This window comes from Pleurodeles waltl, chromosome 8 (genome assembly GCF_031143425.1).
Source record: "Pleurodeles waltl isolate 20211129_DDA chromosome 8, aPleWal1.hap1.20221129, whole genome shotgun sequence".
Taxonomy (NCBI): Eukaryota; Metazoa; Chordata; class Amphibia; order Caudata; family Salamandridae; genus Pleurodeles; species Pleurodeles waltl.
In genome coordinates, this window is record NC_090447.1 from 451,728,298 (window position 1) to 451,744,840 (window position 16,543).

General features: G+C 42.7%; 1 protein-coding gene across 1 annotated transcript in view; it reads right to left on the minus strand.

The window, feature by feature from the left end:
* Positions 1-931: 931 nt before the first annotated feature.
* The window catches only part of TXNDC9 (thioredoxin domain containing 9), a 157,735-nt gene continuing 142,123 nt past the window's right edge, over positions 932-16,543 (minus strand). Inside the window, exon 5 of the mRNA XM_069204388.1 lies at positions 932-1,985. Coding sequence (XP_069060489.1) covers positions 1,874-1,985 — 112 coding nt within the window. The 3' untranslated portion in view covers positions 932-1,873. The remainder of the gene's footprint in view (positions 1,986-16,543) is intronic.

Genomic DNA, 16,543 nt, shown 5'->3' on the forward strand with positions numbered 1-16,543 from the left:
ATTGCTTACCAAGAAGATGCATTGCTTACCACTCATTGGCTTTTCTGTCATTCTCATCTGCCTGCTTATTACATGTCTTTGTGTCAATCTTGTGTTTGTCCCTTCTACAGAGCATAGCCTCTTTAGCTAGTTCTTTGGCTGGCTTCAGTACTTCTGCTCCCTTTTAGGGAAGATTTTCTCTCTTTAGGACCTCTATGGGAGTGCATGTGTTTTCCAGCTGTCTCACTGGGGTGCTTTTATACCCCATCACATGCATTGTGTTGCTCTCTCATTTGTGTGATTTTGCGTAACCTTTCTCTTCTTCACCAGTGCTCGCTCTCTCATTGGTTTTCTCCACCAAGTTACTTCATTCCCCGCCACCCATTGCCGCAGCCTGTTCATTAAGTGCTTTTGAGCTATTTTAAAACAGTATTTTTAAGCTCCTCTTTTTTAGCTTACCAATCCATTGTGGACAGGAAAATAAAAAACAAAATTGTGGCCTTTGTAAGCACGGCCATGTGTTGAACACATGCTTGTACCTATAAAATGATGCGACTGTCAAGTCATCACGTTTTTCTTTGTTATTTTAGCTATGGTGCATAGCAGCCGCACATCTGTACAGCATGGCTCAAAACAACAGCAAAGCCTATAGATCTTATAGGCGAGACCTATTGGATTTGCCAACAATAGTTTAGTCAGTATTAGCAAAGTGATCATTGTGGACAGCCTGGCTTCGTAAATATGGAGCTAGCACATAAGACTGGTGTTGCCATTTTCTCTAGATAGAATTTTGCCAATTCAGTAAAAAATGAAGGACAGCAAGAAAAATCAAGCAAACAGAAATAATGTAGGCTTCAACATGAAAAGATGAAACAATTACACTTAAGTATTTGAAAACGGCATGTTACATATAAAAAATAGATCCATCTTCCACAAACAAAAAACAAGCTACTCGCTTTTGAATGTAATGTTTATTATCAAGCAAAAAAAATAGGACCTCATCTGAAATAAATAACTTTTTATTTTTTTAAACAGACGAAAGAGAAAAAAACTGTAAATGACAATTTTATATCATTCTGTACAGGTATTCTTTCACTGCTGCAGCAGCTTGCATCGATGGAACACAATTAGGGTGGCAGCGGAAAGCAACCAGCTAAACAAGCCTGAACTGAAAATGCTGAAATTAACTTGTTGAAGCATGTACATGAGCACAACAAGACATTGCATGGTAAGTTGTGCAACATATCGAAGTGCTCAGCAATATACAATTTGTAAAACAATCTAGTAACCATACTGCCAATTTCTTCACTATACACCTTTTATGTTTCAAATATGTAAAGTAAAATAAAGTGAAGTTTGAGTACTAAAAGTATAACTTTTGCTTCAAATAGCTGTAAAATGTGCCACCCTATGAAGGCACACCCAAATGTGGGTCTTGCAACGTTGCTAGAAAAGATTTTCAATTCCTCCGGACCAATCTACTGCATATGGGTCTTGCAACGTTACTAGAAAAGATTTTCAATTCCTCCGGACCAATCTACTGCATCACCCGTGCAGAGGGGCCCATTTCCATTAGTCCATTTTCAAACTTCATTTATTGGAAAACAAACAGAATGAGAAGGCAAGTGTAAAACCAACTCTGGGAAAATAAGTACAATTGAGAATATATGTACATGGAATCTTCATCACATTTGAACAAGATCTTCCTTCAAATTCAGACATGCATCACTGCACAAGAAAAAATATATAAAGATACCCGATGTTGCACAATGTTATAAAAGTGTATAGAAAAATTGGTCACTTTTTTATATTCACTCTAAATTCAGGGTTTTGAAAAGGTCTATAAGAACAGACTGAGACCAAAATAATATTCACAATGATCTTGGGCTAGGCCCTAATCAGAGTCTGAATCATATGTCTTTTCCCTGATAGTTTTCTTTTCAACTTTCGTGAAGTTTGTTCCAAATTTCTTTTGGCCCAGAGATGGCGGCTCCAATACATTTCCACTAAAGAGAAAAGACAAAGTTAATGGTCTACCACAGACTGTACAAGTGATACATCACAATTTACAGCGACCATACAAGAAGAGTCACAGAAAAGAATTATATTAAAGAAAATTAATAACAGTACGTAAAAAGCCATAGCACCGTTTTCTTGTTGATACCAGGTCTTTCTACCGAATTTCGTAGTTTGTGGTCTCTGCCGGAGAAGATGAACAATGATAAAGTGCTAGGTCTGGAGATGAAAGAGGAGAAGCATCTTCAACAAAGGATGGCATAAGGCCCTACTTCAGCTTCTGCAGGTCTGGGAACCCCAACTCCAGAGTTAAAGGAGTACATTCAGGAGAAGTCAAAGTTGGTTACTTAAGTCACAAGCAGGCACATTATAAAATAACCAAATACTTGTTCATGCCACAAGTCCAATGAGGAGTCAAAAGAATTCAAAACTGTACAGGCTAGTGCAAATGGGACACAGGGGGTTTGAAATAAGAGGCTTTCAAACTGTTAAATCAAGTTAATAATACAAAATGCAACTATTTTTCAGATGGAAAGTACTTTTTAAAATTTAGAGGTTGGAATATAGAAATAGAGGTTATAGGAGAGTGAAGGGGGCTGGTGTAAACCATTCAATCAATCTGCCTTGAAGCAACACAGAAATCTTTTTTTTTTTTTTTTCCTGAACGCCCATCTGAAGGCTAGTTTTAGTACTTTTTTTGCCATGGTTCTTCCTGTGAGTTAGGCACACTTACATCATGTTTCATTAAGCAAGGTGTCCTCTCTGTTCCAGTATCTTTTTTAGATTTAAAATACTTTTTATGGTGACCAGTGATTGCATATGAATGTGATATTATCGCCCCTTTTAGGACAACCCAATCAATCTCACAGTAGCAAAGACACACTGGGAGAAAAACTCTGTTTACGATCTCAATCGGGATGAAGGCTTTTATCCAATCCAGGGCCAGGCTTCGATATCTAAAAACCTTTGGACAACAGGAAATAGCTTACTGGGTCGGTCAAAGACTCTGAATAGATCTACTACGAGCAAGGATCACACATAATTATCCCTTATTATAGAATAACAAAACTGTCAAGAATACCAGTTCTGTGACTCTCAGGTTTAATCCTGCTTGTACAGGGTCGAGCAAACCATTTTCACCTACAAAGCTCTTTAGCGTACTGAAACATGGAGAACATTGCCGAGCTCTTGCTGATCCAGACTTTGCTTTTTAAGTAGGGATTCGACAATAGCTATGTTTAAGTTAGCTGCTCCTTTGAACTTAGTGTACTGCTTGCCAAATAAGTGATGTGTTGGCCGTACGAAAGAATTACATATAATGTGGTTGAAAAAAATACAGTATGAAGACACAATGATTTCGGTAGATCATACAAAACATTAGTACAACAATTCCATAAATCTAAAAAATAAACACTGCTCCGTGAAAGACGTTCATAGAAAGCGGTCCACAGGGATCAATATCATGTTTGTAGTGAAACCAGCCACTGGAAGTGGCGAAGAAGCGAGTGAGCTATAAAATGGTGATCATAGTCTTTTGCTGTCTAAACCCGCTATGCTTCAACAGGGGGTCACACAAGACTCCAACCTGTCTCCCACTCCCTTTAACCTATACATAAAACCTCTTGGCTCCCTTCTCAACATTCCAACATCTAATGTCATTTTGACACTGCAGCTCTATTCCAAACGTGCCTCCCTGAACGAGGCACAATGTCTCTGGAAATCTGTTCTAAGAGTTACTTTTTGAATGATGCTTCATCTTTCCAGCCTAAACCTCTCAAAAATGAGTTACTACTGATCTCCCCTCCCAGTGCAGACGTTCCACTATGCACCTGGCTCAATGCACTTTCGGTGCTGAACTGCAACAACTACGCCGCTGGACGAGCATAATGCTTATGATTTATCTTACACAAAAAATGAACCTCAAACCACAACTCTATGTCCAAAGGGGTAGCACTCCTGAAGGAGGGGGGAGGGGGGTTTAAAAAAAATATTTCTCTGGGAGTAACTGCATACAAGGGATAGAAATCTCTGGGTTACCTAGAATGAATGGTGGCAACTCCCTATTCAAATAAAATTCCTCAGCAATAATTGGGTCCTCTCAAGGCAGCTGCCAGGCTAGCAACAGGTAGCAGAAAATGTTACCCTTTCAAATGCATTCCTTCCAAAGTAAGGAGTAAAAGTAATCCATTCTGATACTCTATTTAGCGCACAAGTTGGTCTTGTCAGTGGAGCAAGACACCTCCAGAGCACTGACCGTTAGTTAGTCCTTCTTTCAAGAAGTAAAATGTAATTTTTTGGGAGCACTCCCTAAGTCTGGAAATCATTTCCCCTAGATACTATGAGATATTATTCATCAAATATTATGTAGGTAAATATGTCAATCTATTCTTCTCTACTGGTTTATTCCAACACTTGTGACAGCATGATTTCAACCCGTTTACTGTGTATGAACCTGTTCGGTTTCATTTGTCTTTACGGAGATATGTGGTCTTGTTTTTGTTATTACAGTATTTTCATGTTGCTTCTGAAGCATGTGTACAGTTGCTCACGTAACATGTAACTACATAAAGTGCTTTGTCATACTTCTGGGTCTGATTTGCGTTACATAAAAATTGCTAATAAAGAAATAAATGTTGCTTTGGTCAGGCTTGCTTCAGGAATTAAGGGATTTCTATTGACAAATCCATGGGAGAGGCAGTCTGTAATATATCATTGCCTTCCAGTCACAGCAGACATTTTTGTACCTAGCGGAATGTCTAGTATAATGCACTAGATCTAATGTGGCTGTCTAGAATAGTTCTGCAGGTGGTATCATGAGAGGACTAAACATCATCAGGGACAGCACAGCCACTGGGGGGACACCACAGGTTACTTTGGTGAACTCCTAATCAAAGCAGAATCTGACATGCTAGGCAGGGTGTAAAAGAAAGGCATTAAACTCCAGTAGATCTGTCCCTGCTCTACTCCACAGAACTTCTAAAGGCAACAAGAAGAACTGCTTGAGATGACTAATATATATAAGGTAATAATATATATATATCCTTACCATCCCATACCAAACCTAAAAATGCCCTTACTACCCCAAAACCCATACTCACCCTAAAACCTAAAAATGCCCTTACCACCCAAAAAACCCATATTATATATATATATACACATACATATATATATATATATATATATATATATATATATATATATATATATATACACACATACATACATACAGGGAGTGCAGAATTATTAGGCAAATGAGTATTTTGACCACATCATCCTCTTTATGCATGTTGTCTTACTCCAAGCTGTATAGGCTCGAAAGCCTACTACCAATTAAGCATATTAGGTGATGTGCATCTCTGTAATGAGAAGGGGTGTGGTCTAATGACATCAACACCCTATATCAGGTGTGCATAATTATTAGGCAACTTCCTTTCCTTTGGCAAAATGGGTCAAAAGAAGGACTTGACAGGCTCAGAAAAGTCCAAAATAGTGAGATATCTTGCAGAGGGATGCAGCACTCTTAAAATTGCAAAGCTTCTGAAGCGTGATCATCGAACAATCAAGCGTTTCATTCAAAATAGTCAACAGGGTCGCAAGAAGCGTGTGGAAAAACCAAGGCGCAAAATAACTGCCCATGAACTGAGAAAAGTCAAGCGTGCAGCTGCCACTTGCCACCAGTTTGGCCATATTTCAGAGCTGCAACATCACTGGAGTGCCCAAAAGCACAAGGTGTGCAATACTCAGAGACATGGCCAAGGTAAGAAACGCTGAAAGACGACCACCACTGAACAAGACACACAAGCTGAAACGTCAAGACTGGGCCAAGAAATATCTCAAGACTGATTTTTCTAAGGTTTTATGGACTGATGAAATGAGAGTGAGTCTTGATGGGCCAGATGGATGGGCCCGTGGCTGGATTGGTAAAGGGCAGAGAGCTCCAGTCCGACTCAGACGCCAGCAAGGTGGAGGTGGAGTACTGGTTTGGGCTGGTATCATCAAAGATGAGCTTGTGGGGCCTTTTCGGGTTGAGGATGGAGTCAAGCTCAACTCCCAGTCCTACTGCCAGTTCCTGGAAGACACCTTCTTCAATCAGTGGTACAGGAAGAAGTCTGCATCCTTCAAGAAAAACATGGTTTTCATGCAGGACAATGCTCCATCACACGCGTCCAAGTACTCCACAGCGTGGCTGGCAAGAAAGGGTATAAAAGAAGGAAATCTAATGACATGGCCTCCTTGTTCACCTGATCTGAACCCCATTGAGAACCTGTGGTCCATCATCAAATGTGAGATTTACAAGGAGGGAAAACAGTACACCTCTCTGAACAGTGTCTGGGAGGCTGTGGTTGCTGCTGCACGCAATGTTGATGGTGAACAGATCAAAACACTGACCGAATCCATGGATGGCAGGCTTTTGAGTGTCCTTGCAAAGAAAGGTGGCTATATTGGTCACTGATTTGTTTTTGTTTTGTTTTTGAATGTCAGAAATGTATATTTGTGAATGTTGAGATGTTATATTGGTTTCACTGGTAATAATAAATAATTGAAATGGGTATATATTTTTTTTTGTTAAGTTGCCTAATAATTATGCACAGTAATAGTCACCTGCACACACAGATATCCCCCTAACATAGCTAAAACTAAAAACAAACTAAAAACTACTTCCAAAAATATTCAGCTTTGATATTAATGAGTTTTTTAGGGTTCATTGAGAACATGGTTGTTGTTCAATAATAATATTAATCCTCAAAAATACAACTTGCCTAATAATTCTGCACTCCCTGTGTATATATATATATATATATATATATATATATATATAATGTCACTTACCCAGTGTACATCTGTTCGTGGCATTAGTCGCAGCAGATTCACATGCTGTGCACATCCCGCCATCTGGTGTTAGGCTCGGAGTGTTACAAGTTGTTTTTCTACGAAGAAGTCTTTTCGAGTCACGAGACCGAGGGACTCCTCCCATTTCGACTCCATTGCGCATGGGCGTCGACTCCATCTTAGATTGTTTTCCCCGCAGAGGGTGAGGTAGGAGTTGTGTATGCTAGTAATAGTGCCCATGCAATGGAGTGAATGCGTATGTACATAATGAAGTTTCAAGTAATATATTTACAAATGTACAAATGTTTAAGATCTACTTCTAAACGGCTACAGGCTCCCAGGGAGGCGGTGGGCGCATGTGAATCTGCAGCGACTAATGCCACGAACAGATGTACACTGGGTAAGTGACATTTTCCGTTCGATGGCATGATTAGCTGCAGATACACATGCTGTGCATAGACTAATAAGCAGTTATCTCCCCAAAAAGCGGTGGTTCAGCCTGTAGGAGTTGAAGTAGTTTGAAATAATGTTCTTAGTACAGCTTGACCTACTGTTGCCTGTTGTGCAGTTTACACATCTACACAGTAGTGCTTGGTAAATGTATGAGGCGTAGACCATGTTGCTGCCTTACATATTTCGTTCATTGGAATATTTCCCAGAAAGGCCATGGTAACACCTTTCTTTCTGGTTGAGTGTGCCTTTGGTGTAATAGGCAGTTCTCTTTTAGCTTTAAGATAGCAGGTTTGAATGCACTTAACTATCCATCTAGCAATGCCTTGTTTTGAAATAGGATTTCCTGTATGAGGTTTTTGAAAGGCGATAAATAGTTGTTTTGTCTTTCGAATTAGTTTTGTTCTGTCAATGTAGTACATTAGTGCTCTTTTGATGTCTAATGTATGTAGTGCTCTTTCAGCTACAGAATCTGGCTGTGGGAAGAACACTGGTAATTCTACAGTTTGATTCAAGTGGAACGGTGAGATTACTTTTGGTAAAAATTTAGGATTGGTCCGTAGAACAACTTTATTTTTGTTTATTTGAACAAATGGTTCTTGAATGGTAAATGCTTGAATCTCACTCACTCTTCTTAGAGATGTGATGGCAATTAAAAATGCAACTTTCCACGTTAAGTATTGCATTTCACAAGAGTGCATGGGCTCAAAAGGTGGACCCATGAGTCGTGTTAAGACAATGTTGAGGTTCCATGAAGGAACTGGTGGTGTTCTTGGTGGTATAATTCTCTTTAGGCCTTCCATAAACGCTTTTATGACTGGCATCCTAAATAATGAAGTTGAGTGCATAATTTGCAGGTAAGCTGAAATTGCCATAAGATGTATTTTAATGGAAGAGAAAGCTAGTTTAGATTTCTGCAAATGTAGTAAGTATCCTACTATCTCTTTTGCAGATGCGTGTAAAGGTTGAATTTGATTATTATGGCAGTAATAAACAAATCTTTTCCACTTATTTGCATAACAGTGTCTAGTGGTAGGTTTTCTAGCCTGTTTTATGACCTCCATACATTCCTGTGTGAGGTCTAAGTGCCCGAATTCTAGGATTTCAGGAGCCAAATTGCTAGATTCAGCGATGCTGGATTTGGATGTCTGATCTGTTGTTTGTGTTGTGTTAACAGATCTGGTCTGTTTGGCAGTTTGATATGAGGTACTACTGAAAGGTCTAGTAGTGTTGTGTACCAAGGTTGCCTTGCCCATGTTGGTGCTATTAGTATGAGTTTGAGTTTGTTTTGACTCCACTTGTTTACTAGATATGGAAGCAGTGGGAGAGGGGGAAAAGCGTACGCAAATATCCCTGACCAGTTCATCCATAGTGCATTGCCCTGAGACTGATGTTGTGGGTACCTGGATGCGAAGTTTTGGCATTTTGAGTTTTCTTTTGTTGCAAATAGATCTATTTGTGGCGTTCCCCACATTTTGAAGTAAGTGTTCAGTATTTGGGGGTGAATTTCCCATTCGTGGATCTGTTGGTGATCCAGCGAGAGATTGTCTGCTAACTGATTCTGAATCCCTGGAATAAATTGTGCTATTAGGCGAATGTGGTTGTGAATCGCCCAATGCCATATTTTTTGTGTTAGGAGACACAACTGTGTCGATTGTGTTCCTCCCTGTTTGTTTAGGTAATACATTGTTGTCATGTTGTCTGTTTTGACAAGAGTGTATTTGTGGGTTAATATGGGTTGAAATGCTTTCAGAGCTAGAAACACCGCTAACAGTTCTAAGTGGTTTATATGAAACTGTTTTTTCTGAATGTTCCATTGTCCTTGGATGCTGTGCTGATTGAGGTGTGCTCCCCACCCTGTTATGGATGCATCTGTTGTTATTACGCATTGTGGCACTGGGTCTTGAAAAGGCCGCCCTTGGTTTAAATTTATACTGTTCCACCATTGAAGCGAGATGTATGTTTGGCGGTCTATCAACACCAGATCTAGAAGTTGACCCTGTGCTTGTGACCACTGTGATGCTAGGCACTGTTGTAAGGGCCGCATGTGCAACCTTGCGTTTGGCTATGCATGAGGACATCATGCCTAGGAGTTTCATTACTAATTTGACCTGTATCTTCTGGTTTGGATACATGGCTTGTATTACATTTTGGAATGTTTGGACTCTTTGTGGACTTGGAGTGGCAATCCCTTTTACTGTGTTGATTGTTGCTCCTAGGTATTGCTGTGTTTGACACGGCAGAAGGTGTGACTGAGTAATTGATTGAGAAACCTAGTTTGTGTAGGGTTTCTATGACGTAATTTGTGTGTCGTGAACACTGTTTTTGCGTGTTGGTTTTGATTAACCAATCGTCTAGGTACGGGAACACATGTATTTGCTGCCTTCTGATATGTGCAGCTACTACTGCTAGACATTTTGTAAAAACTCTTGGCGCAGTTGTTATTCCGAATGGCAACACTTTGAATTGGTAATGTATCCCTTGGAATACAAACCTTAGGTACTTTCTGTGTGAAGGATGTATTGGTATATGGAAATATGCATCCTTTAGATCCAGTGTTGTCATTTAGTCTTGTTGTTTGAGCAGTGGGATTACTTCTTGTAATGTAACCATGTGAAAGTGGTCTGATTTGATGTATGTATTTAATATTCTGAGATCTAGTATAGGTCTTAGAGTTTTGTCTTTTTTGGGTATTAGAAAGTACAGTGAGTAAACTCCTGTGTTTAGTTCTTGTTTTGGTACTAATTCTATTGCCTCTTTTTGGAGTAATGCTTGAACTTCTAATCCTAGAAGATTTATATGTTGTTTCGACATACTGTGTGTTTTCGGTGGGACTGTTGGAGGGAATTCTCGAAATTCTATGCAATTACCATACTGGATAATTGCTAGTACCCAAGCAGCTGTTGTTATCTCCACCCAATGTTTGTAAAATTGGCTTAATCTTCCCCCCACAGGTGTTATGTGAGGGGGACGGGTGACTTGTGAGTCACTGCTTATTTTGAGGACTTTTGGGGCTTTGGAATTTTCCTCTACCTCTTTGGAATTGTCCCCCTCTATATTGCCCCCGAAAACTTCCCCGCTGATATTGGCTTTGGTAAGTGGGCCTTGTTTGTGATGTTGTGGTTTCTGTTGGTTGTCCTCGAAACCCTCCCCTAAAAGGTGTTTTGCGAAAGGTGCCTCTGCTCTGCGGGGAGTAGAGTGCGCCCATGGCTTTTGCCGTATCAGTGTCCTTCTTGAGTTTCTCAATAGCAGTGTCGACTTCCAGCCCAAACAACTGCTGTTCATTAAATGGCATATTTAGCACGGCTTGTTGAATTTCTGGCTTGAAACCTGACGTGCGGAGCCATGCGTGCCTTATTGTTATTGCAGTATTTACTGTCCTTACAGCCGTATCTGCTGCATCCATTGAAGACCGTATCTGATTATTAGAGATACTTTGTCCTTCCACCACTTGTTGTGCTCTTTTTTGGAACTCCTTGGGTAAGTGTTCTATCAAATGTTGCATCTCATCCCAGTGCGCTCTGTCATATCTTGCCAAAAGCGCTTGTGAATTGGCAATGCGCCATTGGTTTGCTGCTTGTGCTGCAACCCTTTTGCCCGCAGCATCAAATTTGCGACTCTCTTTGTCTGGAGGTGGTGCGTCTCCCGAGGTATGAGAGTTTGCTCTCTTACGAGCTGCCAGACAACTACTGAGTCTGGAGTTAACTGCGTTGTAATATAAACAGGATCTGTTGGCGGTGGCTTGTATTTTTTCTCCACTCTTGGAGTTATGGCTCGGCCTTTAACAGGATCTTGAAAGATTTGTTTTGAATGTTTTAGCATTCCTGGGAGCATAGGTAGTCTTTGGTACTGGCTATGAGTGGAGGTTAGCGTGTTAAACAAGAAGTCATCCTCAATTGGTTCTGAATGCAAGGTGACGTTATGGTAAGCAGCTGCCCTTGCGATCACCTGTGTGTAAGATGTACTGTCCTCAGGAGGGGATGGCTTGGTAGGGTACGAGTCTGGGCAGTTGTCCGATACTGGAGCATCGTAAAAAAGGTCCCATGCATCGGGATCATCTTGACTCATGGCAGTATGAGTCGGGGAGTGCATCAGTGGAGGAGTTGCTACTGGTGATGTGTGCACTGATGGTGGTGGAGAAGGTGGTGGAGTTGTTTTCTTTGCCACCTTTGCCTGCGGCTCCTTGTCCTTTTCGTGAAAGGCAAGTTTTATTTTTATTTTAATTGGAGGAAGAGTGGTTATCTTCCCTGTGTCTTGATGAATGTGGAGCCTCCTTTGAGTATAGTCTGGCTCTACAGCTTGAAGTTCCTCTCCAAAACTATGTTTTTTCATTTGGGAGGCCAATCCTTGTTTCTCTGTATAGGAACCTGTTTTCGGCTCCGAGGCTGGATGTTTCGGAACCAAAACTTTTGCGGAGGTCTTTTTAGGCTCCGAAGAAACCTTTGTAATTTTCGGCGTGGTGGTGTCTCGATGCCGAATTTGTTCGGTGCCGCTGCCGAAATTTCTCAGAGCCGATGTCTCGGGTCCGAGTTTGCTGTGTGGCGGTATCTCGACCGGAGTCGGATGACTTAGACACCAGCGTGCCCTTTTTCGGTGCCTTGGCTCGGTCACCGCTTGTTTGGGTTAAGCCATGGCCTGTTGGCGGTGGCGTCCCCTGGGCTTTTGTTGACTTCACACACCATGCATTTTAAATACAGTTTATAGTACTTTAAAGCTTTCTGGAACTGTGCCCAAAAACAATGTGTGCTAAAAGGTACAATTAGCAGTCTAACACTCACATAGCAGTTGGGGGTCACTCAAATTCTCTTCCAGGGGATCCTCATCAATAGTCATAAACATAGAGTATTCCCGCCCTTGTGCGGGGACCCCGGAGCATATATAAAATACACACATTATACATGTGTAAAACAGCAATGCAGGCTATAATGTTAAAACAGGCTAAAATGCTTTATTTCTATGAAGTTTTTTTTTTTTTTTTTTTTTTATATTATAAAATTACAATAGAGAATAAATATCTACGCAAGCCCCCAAAACTGGGCTTAGGGAAGCAATCAGCAGTAAACTCTAGAGAAAAAATAGAAAAAACTGCATTGAAAAACAATGGAGCATTCTTAGCCAATAGGCTGCATGCAGGTTAACACAGGAGAACCATAAAAACTTTGGCACCGTGCCTTTAAGACCCTGAGCACCTCCAGTATCCCACCATGCCTCACGGGTGAAGGAAAGGTGACAGTTGGTTCACAGTTAGGTCAGTTCTTTTTACGGTGACAATCTGTGTAACTGATTCAAAATACAGTCTGTCCTGCACTTCTAGGAGACATGCGTCCGGGGAGGAGGGTGGGTTGTTTATGACTCTGATGAGGATACCCCTGGAAGAGAACTAGGATTTACAGGTAAGTAACTTATCCTTCTCTTCCAGGGGATCCTCATCAATAGTCATAAACATTGAATAGATTAGCAAGCCCATCCCTAAACCCTGCGGACTGTCCGATAGAAGTGCAGGAATAGATACGTATTATGCAAATAAATTTCTCAGAGAGGCCTGCCCCACTTGGGCATCCGCTCTTGCATCGGAGTCTAAACAGTAATGTCTAGTAAACGTATGCACAGACTTCCATGTAGCAGCCTTACAAATCTCAGATATTGGAACATTGTTAAGGAGGGCAGCAGTAGCCGCTTTTCCCCTTGTGGAATGCGCTTTAGGACTCGCTAGTAATTGTTTATTAGCTAGCTGGTAAGTAGTAACAATACAAGAAACTATCCATCTTGATATCGTTCGTTTAGATGCTGCCTCTCCTGTCCTCAAATGACCATAATTTACAAACAAGCGGTTAGAGTGTCTAATCGATTTCGTCTTATCCAGATAAAATTTCAGCACTCTTTTCAAGTCTAAGGAGTGCAATGCTTTCTCTGCCGGAGTCTCCGGATTGGGAAAGAAAGTCGGTAAAGATATAGTCTGATTAATATGGAATTCTGACACCACCTTCGGAAGGAAAGATGGGTGAGTTCGCAGAACCACTCTATTGTCATGAAAAACCGTGTACGGTTCTTTGGAAGACAAAGCCTGGATTTCGCTGACCCTCCTCGCTGAAGTAATGGCCACTAGAAAAGCCGTCTTCCACGTAAGGTGTTGTAAAGAGGCCTTATGTATAGGTTCAAAAGGAGGGCCCATAAGTTGTGTCAATACTATGTTCAGTTCCCATGGAGGAGAAGGTCTCCGAAGGGGAGGAAAAACTTTTTTCAAACCTTCTAAGAAATCCTTGACTACAGGTTTCGTAAAGAAGGATTCCTGAGAAGGTGACTTGCGATAGGCTGTAATAGCAGACAAATGTACCTTAATAGATGATACCTGCAGACCGGACTTTGCTAGATGAAGCAAATAGGACAGTATGACATCCTCCTGAGCCCGTATGGGATTATGACCCTGTTGACAGCACCATATGTAGAATCTCTTCCACTTAAAAGCGTAAGAACGCCGCGTGGAAGGCCTTTTGGACTCTTCCAAGATGTTCATGCACTCCTGTGAGAGCCCTAGGTGCCCAGACTGCAGGAATTCAGGAGCCATGCTGTTAAGCTCAGAGAGGGTAGGTTGGGATGTAGAATTCTGCCCTCCATTCTGCTTAGAAGATCCGGTCTGCACGGCAGCCTCCTGTGAGGTTTTTCCGACAGGTTGAGGAGATCTGTGAACCAGAATTGACGGGGCCATTGTGGCGCTATGAGAATCATTCTGGTTCTGGATCTGTAAAGTTTGTTGATCACTGCCGGTATGAGGGGAATCGGCGGAAAAGCGTAGAGAAATATCCCTGACCAGTCAGGGCATTCCCTCGAGATCCCGGACGATAGAACCTGGATGCGAAGTCTGGGCATTTCTTGTTTACTTCGTCTGCGAAGAGATCCAGTTGAGGCCGACCCCATTGCGCGAAGATGTATTCTGCGACTTCGCCGTGTAGGACCCAATCGTGAGCGTCCTCTAGGTGTCTGCTCAGAAAATCTGCTTCCACGTTTTGCTGACCTGGCAGGTGGACCGCTGTAAGTGACATTCCTCTGGCCAGGAGCCAATGCCATATCGCTTGGGACTCTCGAGATAGGGGTAGAGATCTCGTTCCCCCCTGTTTGTTCAAATAATACATCGTGGTTGTATTGTCTGTTTGTATTAGGAGAGTTTTCCCCTGAATTAGTGGTATGAAAGACTTGAGAGCCAGATTGACCGCTCTGAGTTCTAGCAGATTGATGTGGTACTGCTTTTCCTTGTCTGACCACAGGCCCTGAGCTTGAAGGGGACCCAGATGAGCCCCCCATCCCTGAAGAGACGCATCTGTTACTAGGGTGTCGGATGGAAGTACCTGGTGAAACGGAGCACCCACTGACAGGTGAGGTCTGTGCATCCACCATCTCAATGATTGAAGTGCTACCGCCGGTAGTCGCACTCTGTCCTCCCAGCGACCTGTCCTTTGGCTCCAGTTGCTCTCCAATGCCTCTTGGAGGGGCCTCATGTGGAGTCTGGCATTTGGGACAATAAAAATGCATGATGCCATGGAGCCCAGCAGCGATGTCACCTGACGTGCCGTAGGTGCGTTGGCTCTCAACAGGTCCTGACACTTCCTGTCTATTGAGGATAGTCGTTCCTCTGAAGGATACACTCTTTGGAGCTCTGTGTTTATGATAGCTCCCAGGTAGTGAAGGTTCTGTGTTGGACTCAAGGTTGACTTTTGGTAATTGACCTGAAGACCCAGAGACTCGCAAACTCCGAGCACAATGTCCCAATGGCTTCTCGCCTGCTCCGGAGAAGAAGCCTTCAGTAACCAGTCGTCCAGGTATGGATATATGAATATCTTTTGTTTTCGAAGATGCGCCGCCACCACTGCCATACATTTCGAGAAGACGCGTGGGGCAGATTTCAGGCCAAATGGTAGAACTCTGAATTGGTAATGCTGTAACGCTACTTGGAAGCGCAGGAATTTTCGATGTTTGGGAGCTATTGGGATGTGAAAATACGTATCCTGTAGGTCGATGGAGCACATCCAGTCTCCCTGATGTAGCTGAGGGAAAATCTGGTGAAGTGCCAGCATCCTGAACTTCTGTTTCCTTATATATTTGTTCAGCAGCCGTAGGTCCAGAATTGGCCTGAAAACACCCTCTCGACCCTTCTTCGCCACCAGAAAGTAACGGGAGTAAACCCCCTTTCCTCTGTGCGCAGGTGGAACCTTTTCTATGACATTCTTTTTTAGGAGGGCGAGAGCCTCTTTGCGCAGCAGGCTGAGATGAGATGGATTGCCTTTGGTTGGCGGCAAGTGTGGTGGAGGCTGTTTGAAAAGAAGAGAGTAGCCATGTTCGACAATATGGAGCACCCATTTGTCTCTTGTGATAGAGTGCCACTCGTGAAGATAAGCTGTAATACTTCCCCCCACCGGAGTGGTGTACAGTGTCGAGGGAAGCGAGATCTCATTGTTTGGTGGGTGCTTTCGGAGTGGACTGCTGAGGTCTACTTGACCCTCGCTCCCTTGTGTTCCTTCGCTGAAAAAGAGGGCGTCCCTGTCGTTGCTGTGACCTTTGGGACCAGTGAGGGGTTTGAACCCTCTGCTGGAAAGGGCGCCTGTCATAAGGCCTGTACCTCCGCCTGAAATCTTTCTTTCTTTCCAGGCCCACTGCCCTCATGGTATCCACCTCGGTCTTCATGCGGGCCATTTCCTCGTCTGCATGGGCACCAAATAGAGAGTTCCCGGCGAATGGGAGATTCAGGATGCGTTGTTGTGCTTCCTGCTTTAAACCAGTGAGCCTCAGCCCGGAAGACCTCCTTGCACAGATTCCATGCGCGTACCCATGTGCAGCTAAATCCGCCCCATCTGCTGCCGCGCTGATAACCTGGTTGGATACCAGGCATCCTTCTTGCAGGATCTCTTGGAAATCTTGTCTGTCCTCTCTGGGCAGTTTCTCTGTAAATCTATTGAGAGAGTCCCACAGAGAACGATCATACCTACCCAGGAGTGCGGAAGCACTGGAGACTTTCATTGCCGAAGCCGACGTCCCGCATATCTTTCTCCCCAGAGAGTCTAGATGCCTGCTCTCTTTATCCGGTGGAACCGTGGATGATGATGCCACCGAGTGGGTCTTTCGGGCTGCGGCTAATATTACTGAGTCCGGTGGCGGATCCTTCCTTAGGAACAGAGGGTCCTGTTCGGGAGCCTTGTATTTTTTGAGAATCCTAGCCGGGGCAGATTTGAGCGAGGCTGGGGCCAGAAAAGTGTCCATGGTTGGCTGCAACAAACCA